The sequence below is a fragment of the Rhinoraja longicauda genome, chromosome 21, assembly GCF_053455715.1.
Source record: "Rhinoraja longicauda isolate Sanriku21f chromosome 21, sRhiLon1.1, whole genome shotgun sequence".
Lineage (NCBI taxonomy): Eukaryota > Metazoa > Chordata > Chondrichthyes > Rajiformes > Arhynchobatidae > Rhinoraja > Rhinoraja longicauda.
The window spans coordinates 20,339,072-20,352,819 of NC_135973.1; the positions used below are offsets into that span (position 1 = coordinate 20,339,072).

At 46.5% G+C, this 13,748-nt stretch overlaps 1 protein-coding gene across 1 annotated transcript in view; it reads right to left on the reverse strand.

Moving 5' to 3' along the window:
* The window catches only part of rhot2 (ras homolog family member T2), a 29,470-nt gene that overhangs the window by 11,509 nt on the left and 4,213 nt on the right, over window positions 1-13,748 (reverse strand). Inside the window, exons 3-10 of the mRNA XM_078418027.1 lie at window positions 12,907-12,988; window positions 10,767-10,810; window positions 9,510-9,563; window positions 5,302-5,354; window positions 4,326-4,434; window positions 3,041-3,142; window positions 1,957-2,055; window positions 321-429 (exon numbers count right to left, since the gene is read on the reverse strand). Of these exons, the coding sequence (XP_078274153.1) occupies window positions 321-429; window positions 1,957-2,055; window positions 3,041-3,142; window positions 4,326-4,434; window positions 5,302-5,354; window positions 9,510-9,563; window positions 10,767-10,810; window positions 12,907-12,988 (652 nt within the window). The remainder of the gene's footprint in view (window positions 1-320; window positions 430-1,956; window positions 2,056-3,040; window positions 3,143-4,325; window positions 4,435-5,301; window positions 5,355-9,509; window positions 9,564-10,766; window positions 10,811-12,906; window positions 12,989-13,748) is intronic.

Here is a 13,748-nt window from a genome sequence, read left to right on the forward strand (position 1 = left end):
CCCGCCCGGCAAGTGACCCTGCCCGGCAACAGACCCTGCCCAGTAACCCGCCCGGCAACCGACCCCGCCCAGCAACAGAGACCCCACCCGGTAACCGAGATCCCGCCCGGCAACTGACCTCGCCCGGCAGCCGAGACCCCGCCCGGCAGCCGAGACCACACCCGGCAACCGAGACCACACCCGGCAACCGAGACCACACCCGGCAACGGAGACTGGCACTGGACATCACCGTGGCCGAGAGCGTAACCTTTCACCCTGGGAAGGTTGAACGCCCAGGATGGCTGTTCGCCCATTCTGGGTTTTACTGTGAACTCGCTCACCATTTAAAGTCAGTCCATCATCACGGATTCCATCAGTCGTGTTCTTCCAGACGACTGTTTTAACATCTTCTAAAGCTTGTGCTGAGAGTGGATTCCTGAAACAGTATTTCTGAATGAAAAATAAAGCATTGGGGAGAACAGAGTGAGGTGTGAACACTAGCTGTGGATATGCTACTGACACATGTACTCTCTAATGGTGAGCTTGTCTCAGGCTGGGGAGCTGGTTTCTACCCGCCATGTCTCCCTTACAGTAGCTGGATCCACACACACCCTGATCCAAGACAGACACCGGCAACTGCAGGTGCTGGAGGAATTCAGCGCAACAGGCAGCTTCTGCCGAGAAAAGTACAGCACAAGAGTAACCCCCTTCGGCCCACAACGTCTGTGCTGAACATGATGCCAAGACCAACTCTCCTCTGCCATCATATGATCCACATCTCTCCATTCCCTGCATATCCATGTACCCTATCCAAAAGTCTCTTCCATGCCACTATCGTATCTGCCTCCACCACCCCACCCCCCGCAGCACATTCCAGGCACCCACCACCCTCTCTGTGAAATAAATCTTGCCCCGCACATCTCCCTTGAACTTTTCCCCTCTCACCTTAAAGCTGCACCCTCTAGTCTTTGACATTTCCACCCTCTGCCTGCCTACCCTATCTGTGCCTCCCATAATGTTATCTGTGGATGGAAAGGGCAGACGGCGTTTCAGGTCAAGACCCTTCTTCAGACTGATGAAAACTTCAGATCAGACCAAAGAAGGATCTTGATCCGAGACCTCACCTATCCATGTTCTCCAGCCTGCTCCACTGAGTTACTCCAGCACTTTGTGTCTTATTTTGTAAATCAGCATCTGCAGTTCCTTGGTTCTACTATGGGGATTCCACACTGGCCCCTCCTCCAAAGGAGATAACCCCCACTCTGATTTAAGCACTCCCAATCCATACAAATCCCCCACGATCCAGTTTCTACGGATCACTCTCCTCCCTTTTCAGACACTCTGTTACAACTCAAATTGAAAAGAAGAAATTCTCATCCTACCCTGCCCATTTGCTGGGGTAAAGGAGAAATGCCAGAGCCTAGAGCTTCAGAGAGAAACTTTTGTGTTGAGTTGTGGAAATCATTAGTGAGGGAGGATGAAACCTTTGCACGTCAGACTGGAATGGTGGACAGAGACGGGTTGAAGAAAACACAGGAGCTCCCAGGTTATGAACGCTCAACTTACATTGGACCCATACATATGAGCGAGTGTTCAGGTGACAGATAGATTTGCTGGTTGCTGCGGGTTTGTAGACATCTGATGCAGTGTGGGAACTCGGTTCATGGCAAAATTATTGCATCTTGCAGAGAAATCTAAATGTTTGAGTTTAACGTAGAGAGAGGAAATAAGGCATATGGTATGTTTGTCTTCATTGTTTGGGGAATTAAGTACAAGAGTCAGGAAGTCATGATGCCTCTCTATAGGGCTTTGGTTAGGCCGCATTTGGAGTATTGAGCGCAGTTCTGGTCACCCCATTACCGGAAGGATATGATCTAATTGGACAGCAAGCAAACAAGGCTTTTTACTATATCTTGGGACAGGTGACAATGATAAACCAATACCACAGTAACCTGCATCACAAGCAGAAATAATCACCTGAAAGAAGTTCATCTCCATATCATTGAGGATTCCGTCATTGTCCTGGTCCGAGATGTTGAAGATCCGTGTCAGGGCTTGAACGCACAGAGGCTTCAACTACAATACACATCAGTTCATCAGCCAGGGACAATCAGACACGATCCCAGAAACACAAGCTCAGGCAAAAAGCAGTTAAGGCACTGACGAACAGCAAATTAAACCCACTGGCTTAATGAAGAAAATTAGCAACAGACCTGCACTCGCTAACTGCAAGCAATCTCTCTTGATTGTATGCAAAACAAAGAATTTCACTGTACATAGGTACATATGACAATAAAATATCATCATCATCAAATGGGGTAAACACAGCACAGAGCTGACAGATCAAAACTGGACATACATGAAGAATGTACATGACCATAGTCTGCAACCTGCTGCTCTGGCTGCTCTCTCAACCATTACCATCAGGTCAGGGGGTCCACTCTGGGTTTATGAGTGCTGAAGGGAGAGCGAGGACAGCATCAGACGAGGAAATCAAACTCTGCACAAGCGGGAAGTCTGGGCAAAGATACAGGAGCCCACACTGAGCACTGAATGCAGGGCACCAGATAGGAAGCAGGGGAAGAATTGCTGCTTCATCGGGAAGGAGTGTTTGGGTCCCGGATGGTGAGAGGTGGAAGGATGGGTGTTGCATCTCCCGCTGTTCCACGGGAAGGTGCTGTGGGGGGATGCGGTTGGTGGAGGTGGAAGAATGGACCAGAGTGTTGCAATGGGAATGCTGACATGGAGAGGTTCCACTTACAATATCCTCCTGCTCATTACATTGTCTCCTGGTTGTGCTTGGGAGGGTGTTCATCATGGCCTTAAAACATTAACATGCATGAGATAATATTTTAATAAAATTTAACTGGACTGATGCCTCTGGTAAAGCTAGAAAGGTATCCTCCAGTGCTTCACTGTTTGAAGTTACTTGCTTCTATTTTGTATTTTTGGGTTGCATTTCCTCTGAAAGACAAAACAAGGCTGAATGTTGAAGCAGTGCCCAGTTCCCAGGGCACAGGTTCAGCCTGAGGGCAGTGTGCCAAAAGCAACAATCCCTTACCTGTTTATCCTCCGGGCTGTACAGTGGAGCTGTCGGGTGCAGCACAGCCTTCTGTGCGTAGAAGAACAGCTCGGAAATATTCTTCAGGTTCTTAGCTGAACACTGCCAATACAAAGCAGAACAAGCTGAGACAACGGCAGCATTGCTGGCTTACAGCGCCAGAGACCTGGGTTTGATCCTAACTAGAGGGTGCTATTTGTATGGAGTTTGTACATGCTCCCCGTGACCCACGTGGGTTTCTCTGGATGCTCTGGTTTCCTCTCACATTCCAAAGACATGCAGGTTTGTAGGTTAATTGGCTTTGAAAAAATTGTAAAATTGTCCCTAGTGTGCAGGATAGTGCTGGTGTGCGGGGATCGCTGGTCGGCGCGGACACGGTGGGCCACAGGGCCTGTTTCCATGCTGTATCTCTAAAATAAACTAAAATGAGCTGAAGCAGGCAGTTCTGGACAGGGGAGGATCGAGGCAGACAGAGGTAGACATAGTGAGGGGGAGGATGGCATAGATGGGCAGAAAGGCCACTGTTTTCCCCAGATTCTGTGAATGCTGCTAAGAAGACAAGCGTCAATGTTCTTACACCTCCTACCTCACCATCGTCCAGGGACCTAAGTAGCCCTTCCAAGTGAGGCAAAGATTCACGTGCACCTCTTCTAACCTTGCCCACTGCATTCAGTGCTGCCAATGTGGCCTGCTCTACTGTGATGAGACCAAGCACAGACCAAACTGATTTGCACAGTATCTGCACTCTATGTACAGCAGCCATCCCAAGCTCCTAGTTACGGCCCCTCCCAATTCCCACACCAACCTGCCCATCCTCGATCTTCTCCATTGCCAGGGTGAGGGCCAACACAAACTGGAGGAAGAACACCTCATTTTCCACCTGGGTATTCCCAATTCAACAAAATAGGGAATTGTAGATGTGAAGCCACAATCTATTCCTTTGTGATGGAACTAGTTACTGGAAGTCATAAAAGCCATGAATGTCTGAAGAAGGGTTCCGACCTGAAACATCACTCATTCTTTTTCTTTAGACCTGCTAAGTTACTCCAGCACTTTGTGACTATTACTGGAAGATACTTCTCCCCTTCTCCTGGGGTCTAGTTGATTCTTGAGGCAAGCTCAGAATTAAGCTCCCTGGTGAATTAAGCTCTGGGCAAGACAAGTCTACTCTTTCTCAATGGCCATGCAACCACTCAAAATCTTCTCACGGCAACACCTTGTGGATATGTAGCAGCCTTGCCAGAGACCCCCATATCTTAAAACGGGGATAGAAGCTTTGTCTCACCTCTACACACGTCTCGATTTCAGTGAACTGGTTCATGATGGGAAGGATCATTTCCATGGAGCTGGTTTCCTGCAGGTCAGATTTGTTACCCACCAGGATCACTGGAATTCTAGGAGAAAGGTACGTGGGAAAACAGCAAAAAATAAATAAATAATAACCGCGGCAGCTAGATTGGACAGAAGCATTTCAATACTCTGAACCTGAGCTAATAGGGAGAGATTGGGCAAACTCGGACTTAGATCGCAGGATGCTGAGGGGTAATTATAGAGGTGTGTAACATCATGAGAGGAATCAACAGGGTGAATGCACAGTCTTTTACCCAGAGTTGGGGAATCAAGAACTAGAGGACAGAGGTGTAAGGTGATTTAAAAAATTTGGTAATTTAAAAGATCACTTTCAAACTTTGTTCTTAGAGGGTGCTGTATATATGGAACAAGCTGCCAGAGGAGGTAGTTAAAAAAAGTACAATAACAAGATTTAACAGACATTTGGCCAGAAACATGGATGGGAAAGATTTAGAGAGATATGAGCCCATGAGCAGACAAATGAGATGGCACCTTAGATGGGCATCTTGGTTGGCATGGACAAGTAGGGCTGAAGGGGCTGTTTCTGTGCTGTATGCCTCTATGACTCTGAGCATTTTGGATCCAATGTCATCAACGTAAAGAACAATTTACAGTTAAAAGATGCTAAAATGCTTCACTGCAGTGAAATCAGAATATATTTCACTGTACCATGCTACACGTGACAATAAAATAACCATTGAGATTGAATTGCCCTTATCGAAGATATTAGTGAGGAGATTAAAAGCTAGGTCAAAGGTTTGGGTAATAAGGAAGAAAAGGAAAGATGTGCGGGAGAGGGGACAGGGAAACATCTAGATGACACAGCATATTTCCCACTGCTCCTGTGATCAGGAGATGTGGAGCAGCGGGCAGCGTGGATAGAAGCTGCCCATACTTAGACTGGGACCTACCTGTTCTCTCTTTCACAGCTGCCATTGACCAAAGGAATCCATTTACTCTGGATCTGGAAAAAGGCAACAATAAAATGGTCTGAGACTCTTCACCTAAGATCAAAGTGCGATCGTCTGTCTACTTCTCTCGCCAGCACTCAAATGACTCGACTTCTCCAATTAAAGACATGTCACTTGGGGGTTCTGGAACTGATTCCGGTGACGGCTCGGGAGGTTGAAAGGGATTGCCGGGCACTGTAATGGGGAACAGCAGCACAGTTCTTCATGGAACCCCGGCCTCCACATCAGTGAGAATGTCACCTGTTGTTACTTCACTCTTGCTTGCTGAGTGTGAATGAGTTTCCACGTATCCATGAAGATGGGTCACATTGGGCAAGTTGGGCCGAAGGGCCCGTTTCCATGCTGTATGACTCTTTTTCCTACCTCGCAATAGCAATTGTGCTTCAAAACAACTGTCTGAAGAAGGGTCTTGACCCGAAACGTCACCCATTCCTTCTCTCCTGAGATGCTGCCTGGCCCGCTGAGTTACTCCAACATTTTGTGATACCTTCGATTTGTACCAGCATCTGCAGTTATTTTCTTACACCTTCAAAACAACTGTGCATCATTCACAGTGAAGTACTTTGGATGTCCAGAAAAGGATGTGAGAGGTGCTAGAGAAATGCGTCTTTTCCCCACACACAGCACAGTGACCAGATGATGAACTCATCAACTCATGAACTTAGACAGTATTGTAGACAGTGAAGTAGGTTGTTAGAAATTACAGCGGGATCTTGACAAATGGCGTTTAATTCAGGTAAACGTGAGGTGTGGCATTTTGGGAAGTCAAACCTGGGTAAGGTTTTCACAGTGAATGGTAGGGCCCAGAGGAATGTTGTAGAGCAGAGGGACTGAGGAGTATGTGCACAGCTCCCTGAAAGTGGTGGCACTAGTAGACAGCGGGTTGAAGGCGTCATTTGGCACACTGCCCTTCATCAGCCAGGATCCTGTGCATATGAGTTGGGACAAGGTGCTGCAGTTGTACAAGACAGTGGTGAGGCCAGACGGAATATTGTGTACAGCTCTGGTCACCCGCTAAAGAAAAGACGTCATTCAGCTGGAAAAAGTGCAAAGAAGGTTTATGAGAAGGTTTCAAGGGTCTGAGTTGTAGGGAGAGGTTGAACAGGCAAGGACATTATTATATCTCTGTAGGAGACTGAGGGGTGATTTTATACAGATGGATAAAATCATGAAGGGCATAAATAAGGTGAATGCTCGCACTTTTCCCTCAGGGAATGGGAATCAAACCCCTGAGAGCATAGGTTTAAGGGGAGAGGCAAAAGATTTAAAAGGCACCTGAGGGGCAACATTTTCACACAAGAAGGGTGGTGCATATAGGGACAGAACTGCAGGACAAAATGGTTGAGGCATGTAGAATAACAATGTTGAAAGGACTCTGGACAGGTAGATGGGCTTCTTGGTTTGGTATGGGTGAGTTTGCCCAGTTTCCTTGCAGTATAACACTATGACTCCAACGAAACAAACTAACATTGGCACAGGGAACAGGGCACTGGTTGGAAGTTGCTTTTCCCCCAAGCAGGGCCACATTATCTTTCACATCCACCTGAGTGGGCAGACGGGGGCTGCGATTCAACGTAGAAACTATGAACAGAAGTAGGCCATTCAGCCCTTCATTCTGAACACACTCATAATTGGTCATTCTATCTCTGATATTCAGATTCCCGCCTTCTCCCCATATCCCCTGATGCAGTTTGCATTTGGAAATTTATTTACCTATATTCTTTAATGTATTTAGTGACCCGGGCCTCGATAGCCCACAGGTTCACAACTTCTGAGTGAAGACATTTCTCTTCATCTCAGTCTTACATATATTGCCCTGTATCCTCAGGCTGTGATCGCTTGTTCTAGACATTCCGGGCAGGGGAAATCACCCTCCTTGCATCCATCTCCAAACTCTGTCATCAGTTTGTAAGCTTTAATTAAATTTCCTCCCATTTAGTTTAGTTTAGGTACCGAATGAAAAAAGGCCCTTCGGCCCATTGAGTCCGCACCGACCATTGATCACCCGTAGACTAGTTCTATGTTATCCCACTGTCGCATTCTACACACTGGGGGCAATTTGCCAAAGCCAATTAACCTGCAAACCTACACATCTTTGGAGTGTGGGAGGAAACCGGAGAAAACCCACGTGGTCGCAGGGAGAACATCCAAACTCTGCAGACAGAACCCGTAGTCAGGATCAAACCTGGGTCTCTGGTGCTGTGAAGCAGCGGCTATACCACCACGCTACTGTACCACCCTTGTAAGGTCCAGCGAAAGACCCCTGGTGTCACATCGGAACATTAACCCAAACACTATCTCAGCTCTCTGGAACAAGATTCAAACTTACAGCCCCTCTCAAAAACACGAGCTCTGCACATAAATCTTATAACAGGTGGGAAACACGAGTGCAAGTTAATCCAATGTATTCTGTGAATAGAATTATCGCCAAGGACGGTATGTTCTGGTGAAACAAAACTCCTGTTGCAATAGTCTGCTCATGCAACCACAACAAGGCAGAGCATAAAGTGTGTATCGAGCAGTTTCTAAACACCAAGACACCAGTGGGAGGGAGGGATTGAAGACAGCACAACTGCTCCATCCTGTGGACAAAACCTTGCATCACCTTGAGGTTGGAACAGTGAAGTTAAAGTACAAAGGTTAACAAGGAACTGGTTGAGTTGAACCTCCTCACTGCCAAAGTAATCCTCTCCAGGAACCTGGTGCATGTAGACATTTCTGTACATAACCCAGAGAGAGAAATCGATACAGAGCTGACCAGTGCCAGAGGCTGGTTTGAGTTACAGTGTAAAATAGGCCGCTGCAAAGGATGAACCCAAATCTCTGTTCACAGGCTCCCTCTACACGGATTTTAAAATTAAAATCTAAATACATATCCACACAATCGAGTCGGCAAACAAAGCATTTATCTCAAGTATCCAGGTGCAACTCCGTGGTCTCTTAGGTACGAAATGTTTGACAACTTTCCCACCCCACGGTAAACAGACAAGTGCGCCAAGGCAGCTGCAGCGGATAGCTGTGTAACTCCAAACAAACGTACTAGTCTGCACGCACGTAGGCTCCCAGATCAGGAGGTGCAGCTGTGAGGAAAGGGCAAGCCGTGACCCTGCGAGAAGAGATTCTTGCCCATACGCCCACTTCAAAGACTGCAGCAAATAAGGAATTATTTACTTTTCTTTTTACACCCACAGTAAGTCCTTATCAGTTAGCCTGATAGGGTGGTGGAGACATATTCAACTGTGGTTTTAAAAGGGAAATTATTTCTGGAGGAAGCAAATGAAAATTACTGCTTTGTTCCGTCCACCAAAGAGTTGGCACAGGCACAATGGAGCAAATGACTTCTTGTTGGCCCACACGAGAGGCACATATCCTCACCGCAGCACAGAGGGTGATTGAAAGATGCAGCATGGGAACAGGCCCTTCAACCCACCAAGTCCACACTGGTTCTATATTATCCCACCTTCACATCCACTCCTTACAAACCAGGGGTAATTTACAGAGACCAGTTAACCTATAAACCTGCACATCTTTGGGATGTGGGAGGAAACCGGAACACCCGAAGGAAACCCATGTGGTCACAGGGAGAACGGGCAAACTCCACAGTGAGCACCAGAGGTCAGGATCAAACCCAGATCTCTGGCGCTGTGAGGCAGCAGCTCTACCCACTGCTCCACTGTGCACTTAAATGGAAAAACACTTCCAGAGGCTTACTTGGAAAAAATCACGATCCTTTTCAATAGAACTCTATGTTGCCAAATTGAATATTTTGTTAAACTTTGCTTTAAGAAGGTCACACAGACCATAATGCCACATTTGCTTGTGGGATGGATCGCTCAGTGGCCAAACAATGCTGGTCTGGTTGAAAGTGGGAAAATATGACTGAGCATGCATGTGTTGTTATTCCTGACCATGTCAATGAGGTTGTGCTTTATAAATATATCTGAAAATGTTTTTAAATAATCGAAAAATGTTTGATTTTGTCAAATGCTAATTTTTTTTTTAATTGAACTAATCAGGTTTTTAAAAACGGTAATTCAAGACTATTTCTGATAAAACAAAAACTTGCTTTTGTGATATATTTTCCTTAATGAGTTCAGCCACAAGAGAGTTTCTGGGGAGCCAATGCAGGATACAAGGTGGTACAGTACCTTCTCAATGGTGCTCTCCTGGTTTACATCATACACAACACACACCACGTTTGCCTGAAAAAAGAGAGGAAGAAAACGTTAGCCGACGAGGATCAACAGTAAAGGCTTTACCCAGGGGACAATGCCCATGGAGTGTCACAGCCCTATTGTGGAGGTTGGAGTCGGTCAAGCTGGGTGTAAATAAAGCCTAGAGACTCTGACAGGATATACTCTGAGGTTCTGGAGAATACGAAGAGATCAGTTTGAAATATCTGATTCTGTGGGAACATGACAAGCTGATTTCCATTAGAATCATTCCCCTAGTGAGGGAAGTCTAGAACAGGGAATCCACACCCAGTCTAGAGTCAGAACGCACAGAAACAGGCCCTTCGGCCCAACTTGTCCATGTCAACCAAGCTTGTCTCACCTATGTGCACCTGGTCCAAATCCCTCCAAACTTTTCTATCCATGTACCTGTCCAAGTGTATTTTAACTGTTATAACTGTACCTGCTTCTATCATTTCCTCTCAGCTTGTTCCATATCCGCACCATTCTGTGTGTAAAAGCTGCTCCTCGGATCTCATTTTAATTCTTCCCCCCTCACCTTAAACCAGTGCTCTCTAGTTTTAGACTCCCCTACCCTGGGGAATAGACTGTAACTGTTCACGTCATCTATGCTCCTCATTATTTTATAAATCTCTATAAAGTCACCTCTCAGCCTCCTAGGTTCTGGGATAAATAGACCCAGCCTATCCAGGGTCCTCAGAACATAAACTTCCCCAGGATCCAGTAACTGAATAAAGAAGGGTCCCGACCTGAAATGTTGACTCCCATTCCCTTCCACGGATGCTGCCTGACTTGCTGAGTTCTTCCACTAGTTTGTTTTTTACTTCCCCATGCAATTAATCTTTGAGTATCTGAGGGGATCCAATTGTCTGAACTTGTTGGCTGATCAGGGTCTCTGGGCCTACAGCCCTGAACCTCACACAGTGGCCTCCTTCAAGAGCCCGTCTTTGTGGGTGTTGGCTGGTGGAGGCACAAAGGACTTCATCGACGTCAACAGAGGCTGGGGAACTGATGTGAATTAACAGGCCATCATTCACCACCTGTCAGAGGTGACCATAGCAACGAGGAACAACGCAAGGTCCTCTATTCACTGGCTTTCAGCCAAAAAACAATTCCACCCTTTGCCTCAATACAAGTGCGCTTCTAAAGAATTCAGCAGGGCAGCCCAGAGCGGCAATATGTGGCTCTGCCCCTGACCGGGGAGCACCGTACCTGGTTAATCTCATCCTGCAGCTCGTCCTCTGTCTGCTCCGATGCTGCAAACAAATGAACACACTGTTACCCACTTACACCAACACTGCTCAAATCTGCAACATGAACATCACTGGGCTACACAAGAACATACAAATGACAGTAGTGTAGATCAGTTTATTGTCATGTATATGATTATACATGATATTATTTAGCCATCTTTAGACATGATAAAGGGAATGTTTAGTGCAACATAAAGTCCAGTAGAGTCCGATTAAAGATCGTCTGAGGGTCTCCATTGAAGTCTGTTGGTCACCAATGAAGGCCACTCAGCCCCTCAAGGCTGCCCTGACATTCAATGTGATCATGGCTGATCTGTCTCAGGCTTCATCTTCTATGCCAGTTCTCTTTAACACACAATTCCCTGCTTTCAAAAATGTATTAACCTGCTCTTTAAATACTCCAACATCCACAACCCTCTGGTGCAGGGAATTCCAAGATTCATCAGTCTCTGTCACACGTGGCAGGGCGGCACAATAGAGCCACTGCTTCATAGCGCCAGTGACCGGTTTCGATCCCGACCTTGGCCGCTGTCTTTGTGGAGTTTGCACATTTGCTCTGCAACCGCGTGGGTTTCCTCCGGGTGCTCTGATTTCCTGACGCATCCCAAAGACATGCAGGATTGTAGATTAATTGGCCTCTGTAAATCGCTTCTAGCGTGCAGGGAGTGGATGAGAAAGTGGGATAACATAGAACTAGTGTGGACGGGTGATCAATGGTCGGCATGGACTCAGTGGGTAAAATTGCCCGTTTCAATGCTGCATCTTTCAAACAAAGTTCCTACAATCTCAGTTTTACATGAGTAGCTCCAAATCTTTTAACACGCAAGCACCACTCAGCGTTCTCAGTCAGGTAACAGATCGACTGTTCTCTCCCCATGATCCACACAGGCCTCAGCTTGTGCCAACCTAGCCGATTTCTGCTGAGGCCGAGGTCAGGGTGCTTCAAGCGTCAGTTTTAAAGAGTGCACGTCTGGAGCAGTCTGACGTCACACACCAGACTGGCGACTTGCCGAGGCATTCCCTGAGCTGCAACCTGTTGCACAGCGGGAGAACATGACAACTAATCTATACATGACAAGCAGCCGCAGGTGATAATGAACAGATCAGCCATTTCAATGTTAATTAAGGGATAAATATTGTCCAAATCACCAAGGGAAACACCTCTCCTCGTCTGCAAATCCTCTGTGAGGGATCTTTTCTGTCCACCTGTAAAAGCAGGCACAGACTCTGCTCAACATCTCATGCAAAGACACTGTCTAACAGCAGAGTGCTCGTTCAGTACTGTTCCCTGGGGTCAGCCTCGAGCATTATTTGTCATGGGAGAGTCTAGGAGCAGAGGGCATAGCCTCAGAGTAAAAGATGAGGAGGAATTTCCTTAGTCAGAAGGTTGTGAATCTGTGGAATTCATTGTCAGACGGTTATGGAGGCCAAGTCAAACTGCGGAGCATCCTGGACAATACCCCTCACCCCCTCCATGATACACTGGTCAACGAGTACCTTCTTCAACAGACTGGTTCCACCAAGATGCAGGACAGAACGCCACAGGAGATCCTTCTTCCCTGTGGCTATCAAACTGTACAACTCCTCCCCCTTCTGTCGTGGGGCAGACTCTCCTGAGAATAACTCTCCTTCCTCCCCCCCTCCCTCCCCAATGTTTGCACATCCCCAATCCTTTCCACTCGTCACTTTAATTTCATGTATTTTGTGTTTTTATGACTGTTGGCAGATCAATTTCCCTCATGGGATAAATAAACTTCTATTGTATCGTATTGAATGGTGGAGTAGACTTGATGGGCCGAATGGCCTAATTCTGTTCCTAGAACTTATGAACATATATGCACGAGAAATGCACCAAAACAAAGACATTCGTATGTGTCGTCACTTCACAGGCAACAGCAACAATAAATGATCAGTTATTCCAAATAAATTGGACCAAAATCCAAAGTAATTGCAATTGCACTTCAATCTCCAAACTGGAGCGGAAACCCTTCATCTTCAGAGGCAGAGACAACAGTGCTAATACTTAAATAGTAAATGCAGCAGGAAAGGCAGCAAACCGAGATACATTTCCCGGGCGAGGTGAGCGACAGATCCTTTACCTGAGTAGTCAATGATGTGAGTGGGAATCCTCTCCGGAGTGACGTCTCCAGGGATGGTGATCTCCTCAGCACGTGCCGGCACCTAACGAACAGATCATGAATGTGTCAGTGAGAATCAACCAGCCTCTAACCCTCACCCTCTCTCTCTCTCTCTCTCCACTTTCCACAGTTGTCTGATCCTGCACCAGTACTGTTTTCTTCATTTGTTCACTTTCGCCATGTCCAGCTCTGATTCTCCACTCCTCCATCTCCATGGCAGGGGAGAACTTAGTGACCGACATGCCAGATTCCCAGTTATCATTCCTCACTCACCACATTCAAAACATCACTGAAGTCTCACCTGTTCAGCACTGCCTTCAATCACTGACCGTCACCTCACCTTCTGTCTCCTTTTTCTGTTCGTTTACTTATTTATCTATTTATTTTCTTCTCTATGTTCTAGTAATCCCTGTAAAGCGTCTTTGAGTGTTTGAAAAGCGCTATATAAATGTAATGCATTATTATTATTATTATTATTATTATCATCTCTACCCTACTACCCTGCTTCAAATAAGGTCCATTCTACCTCCCCAGTTTCTCCATTGTACGAGCGCCTTCAATATATCAGTACGATACATGTTTTCTCTTTCTCTCTTCCTTCAGCCTTCTGAGGTACTGCGCACTTTGCAACTCCCCAGTTCACTCCTCCATCTCTGCCAACACCCATTCTGCTGCTTGGCATTTTCCCAAGCAAACAACCGCAGGAAAGGCAGTGCTTGCCCTTTTACTAACTCCCATCCTAACTATCCAGGGACTCAAACAGTCCTTACAAAAAAATCCTATATCCTTGCACTTCTTCCCAT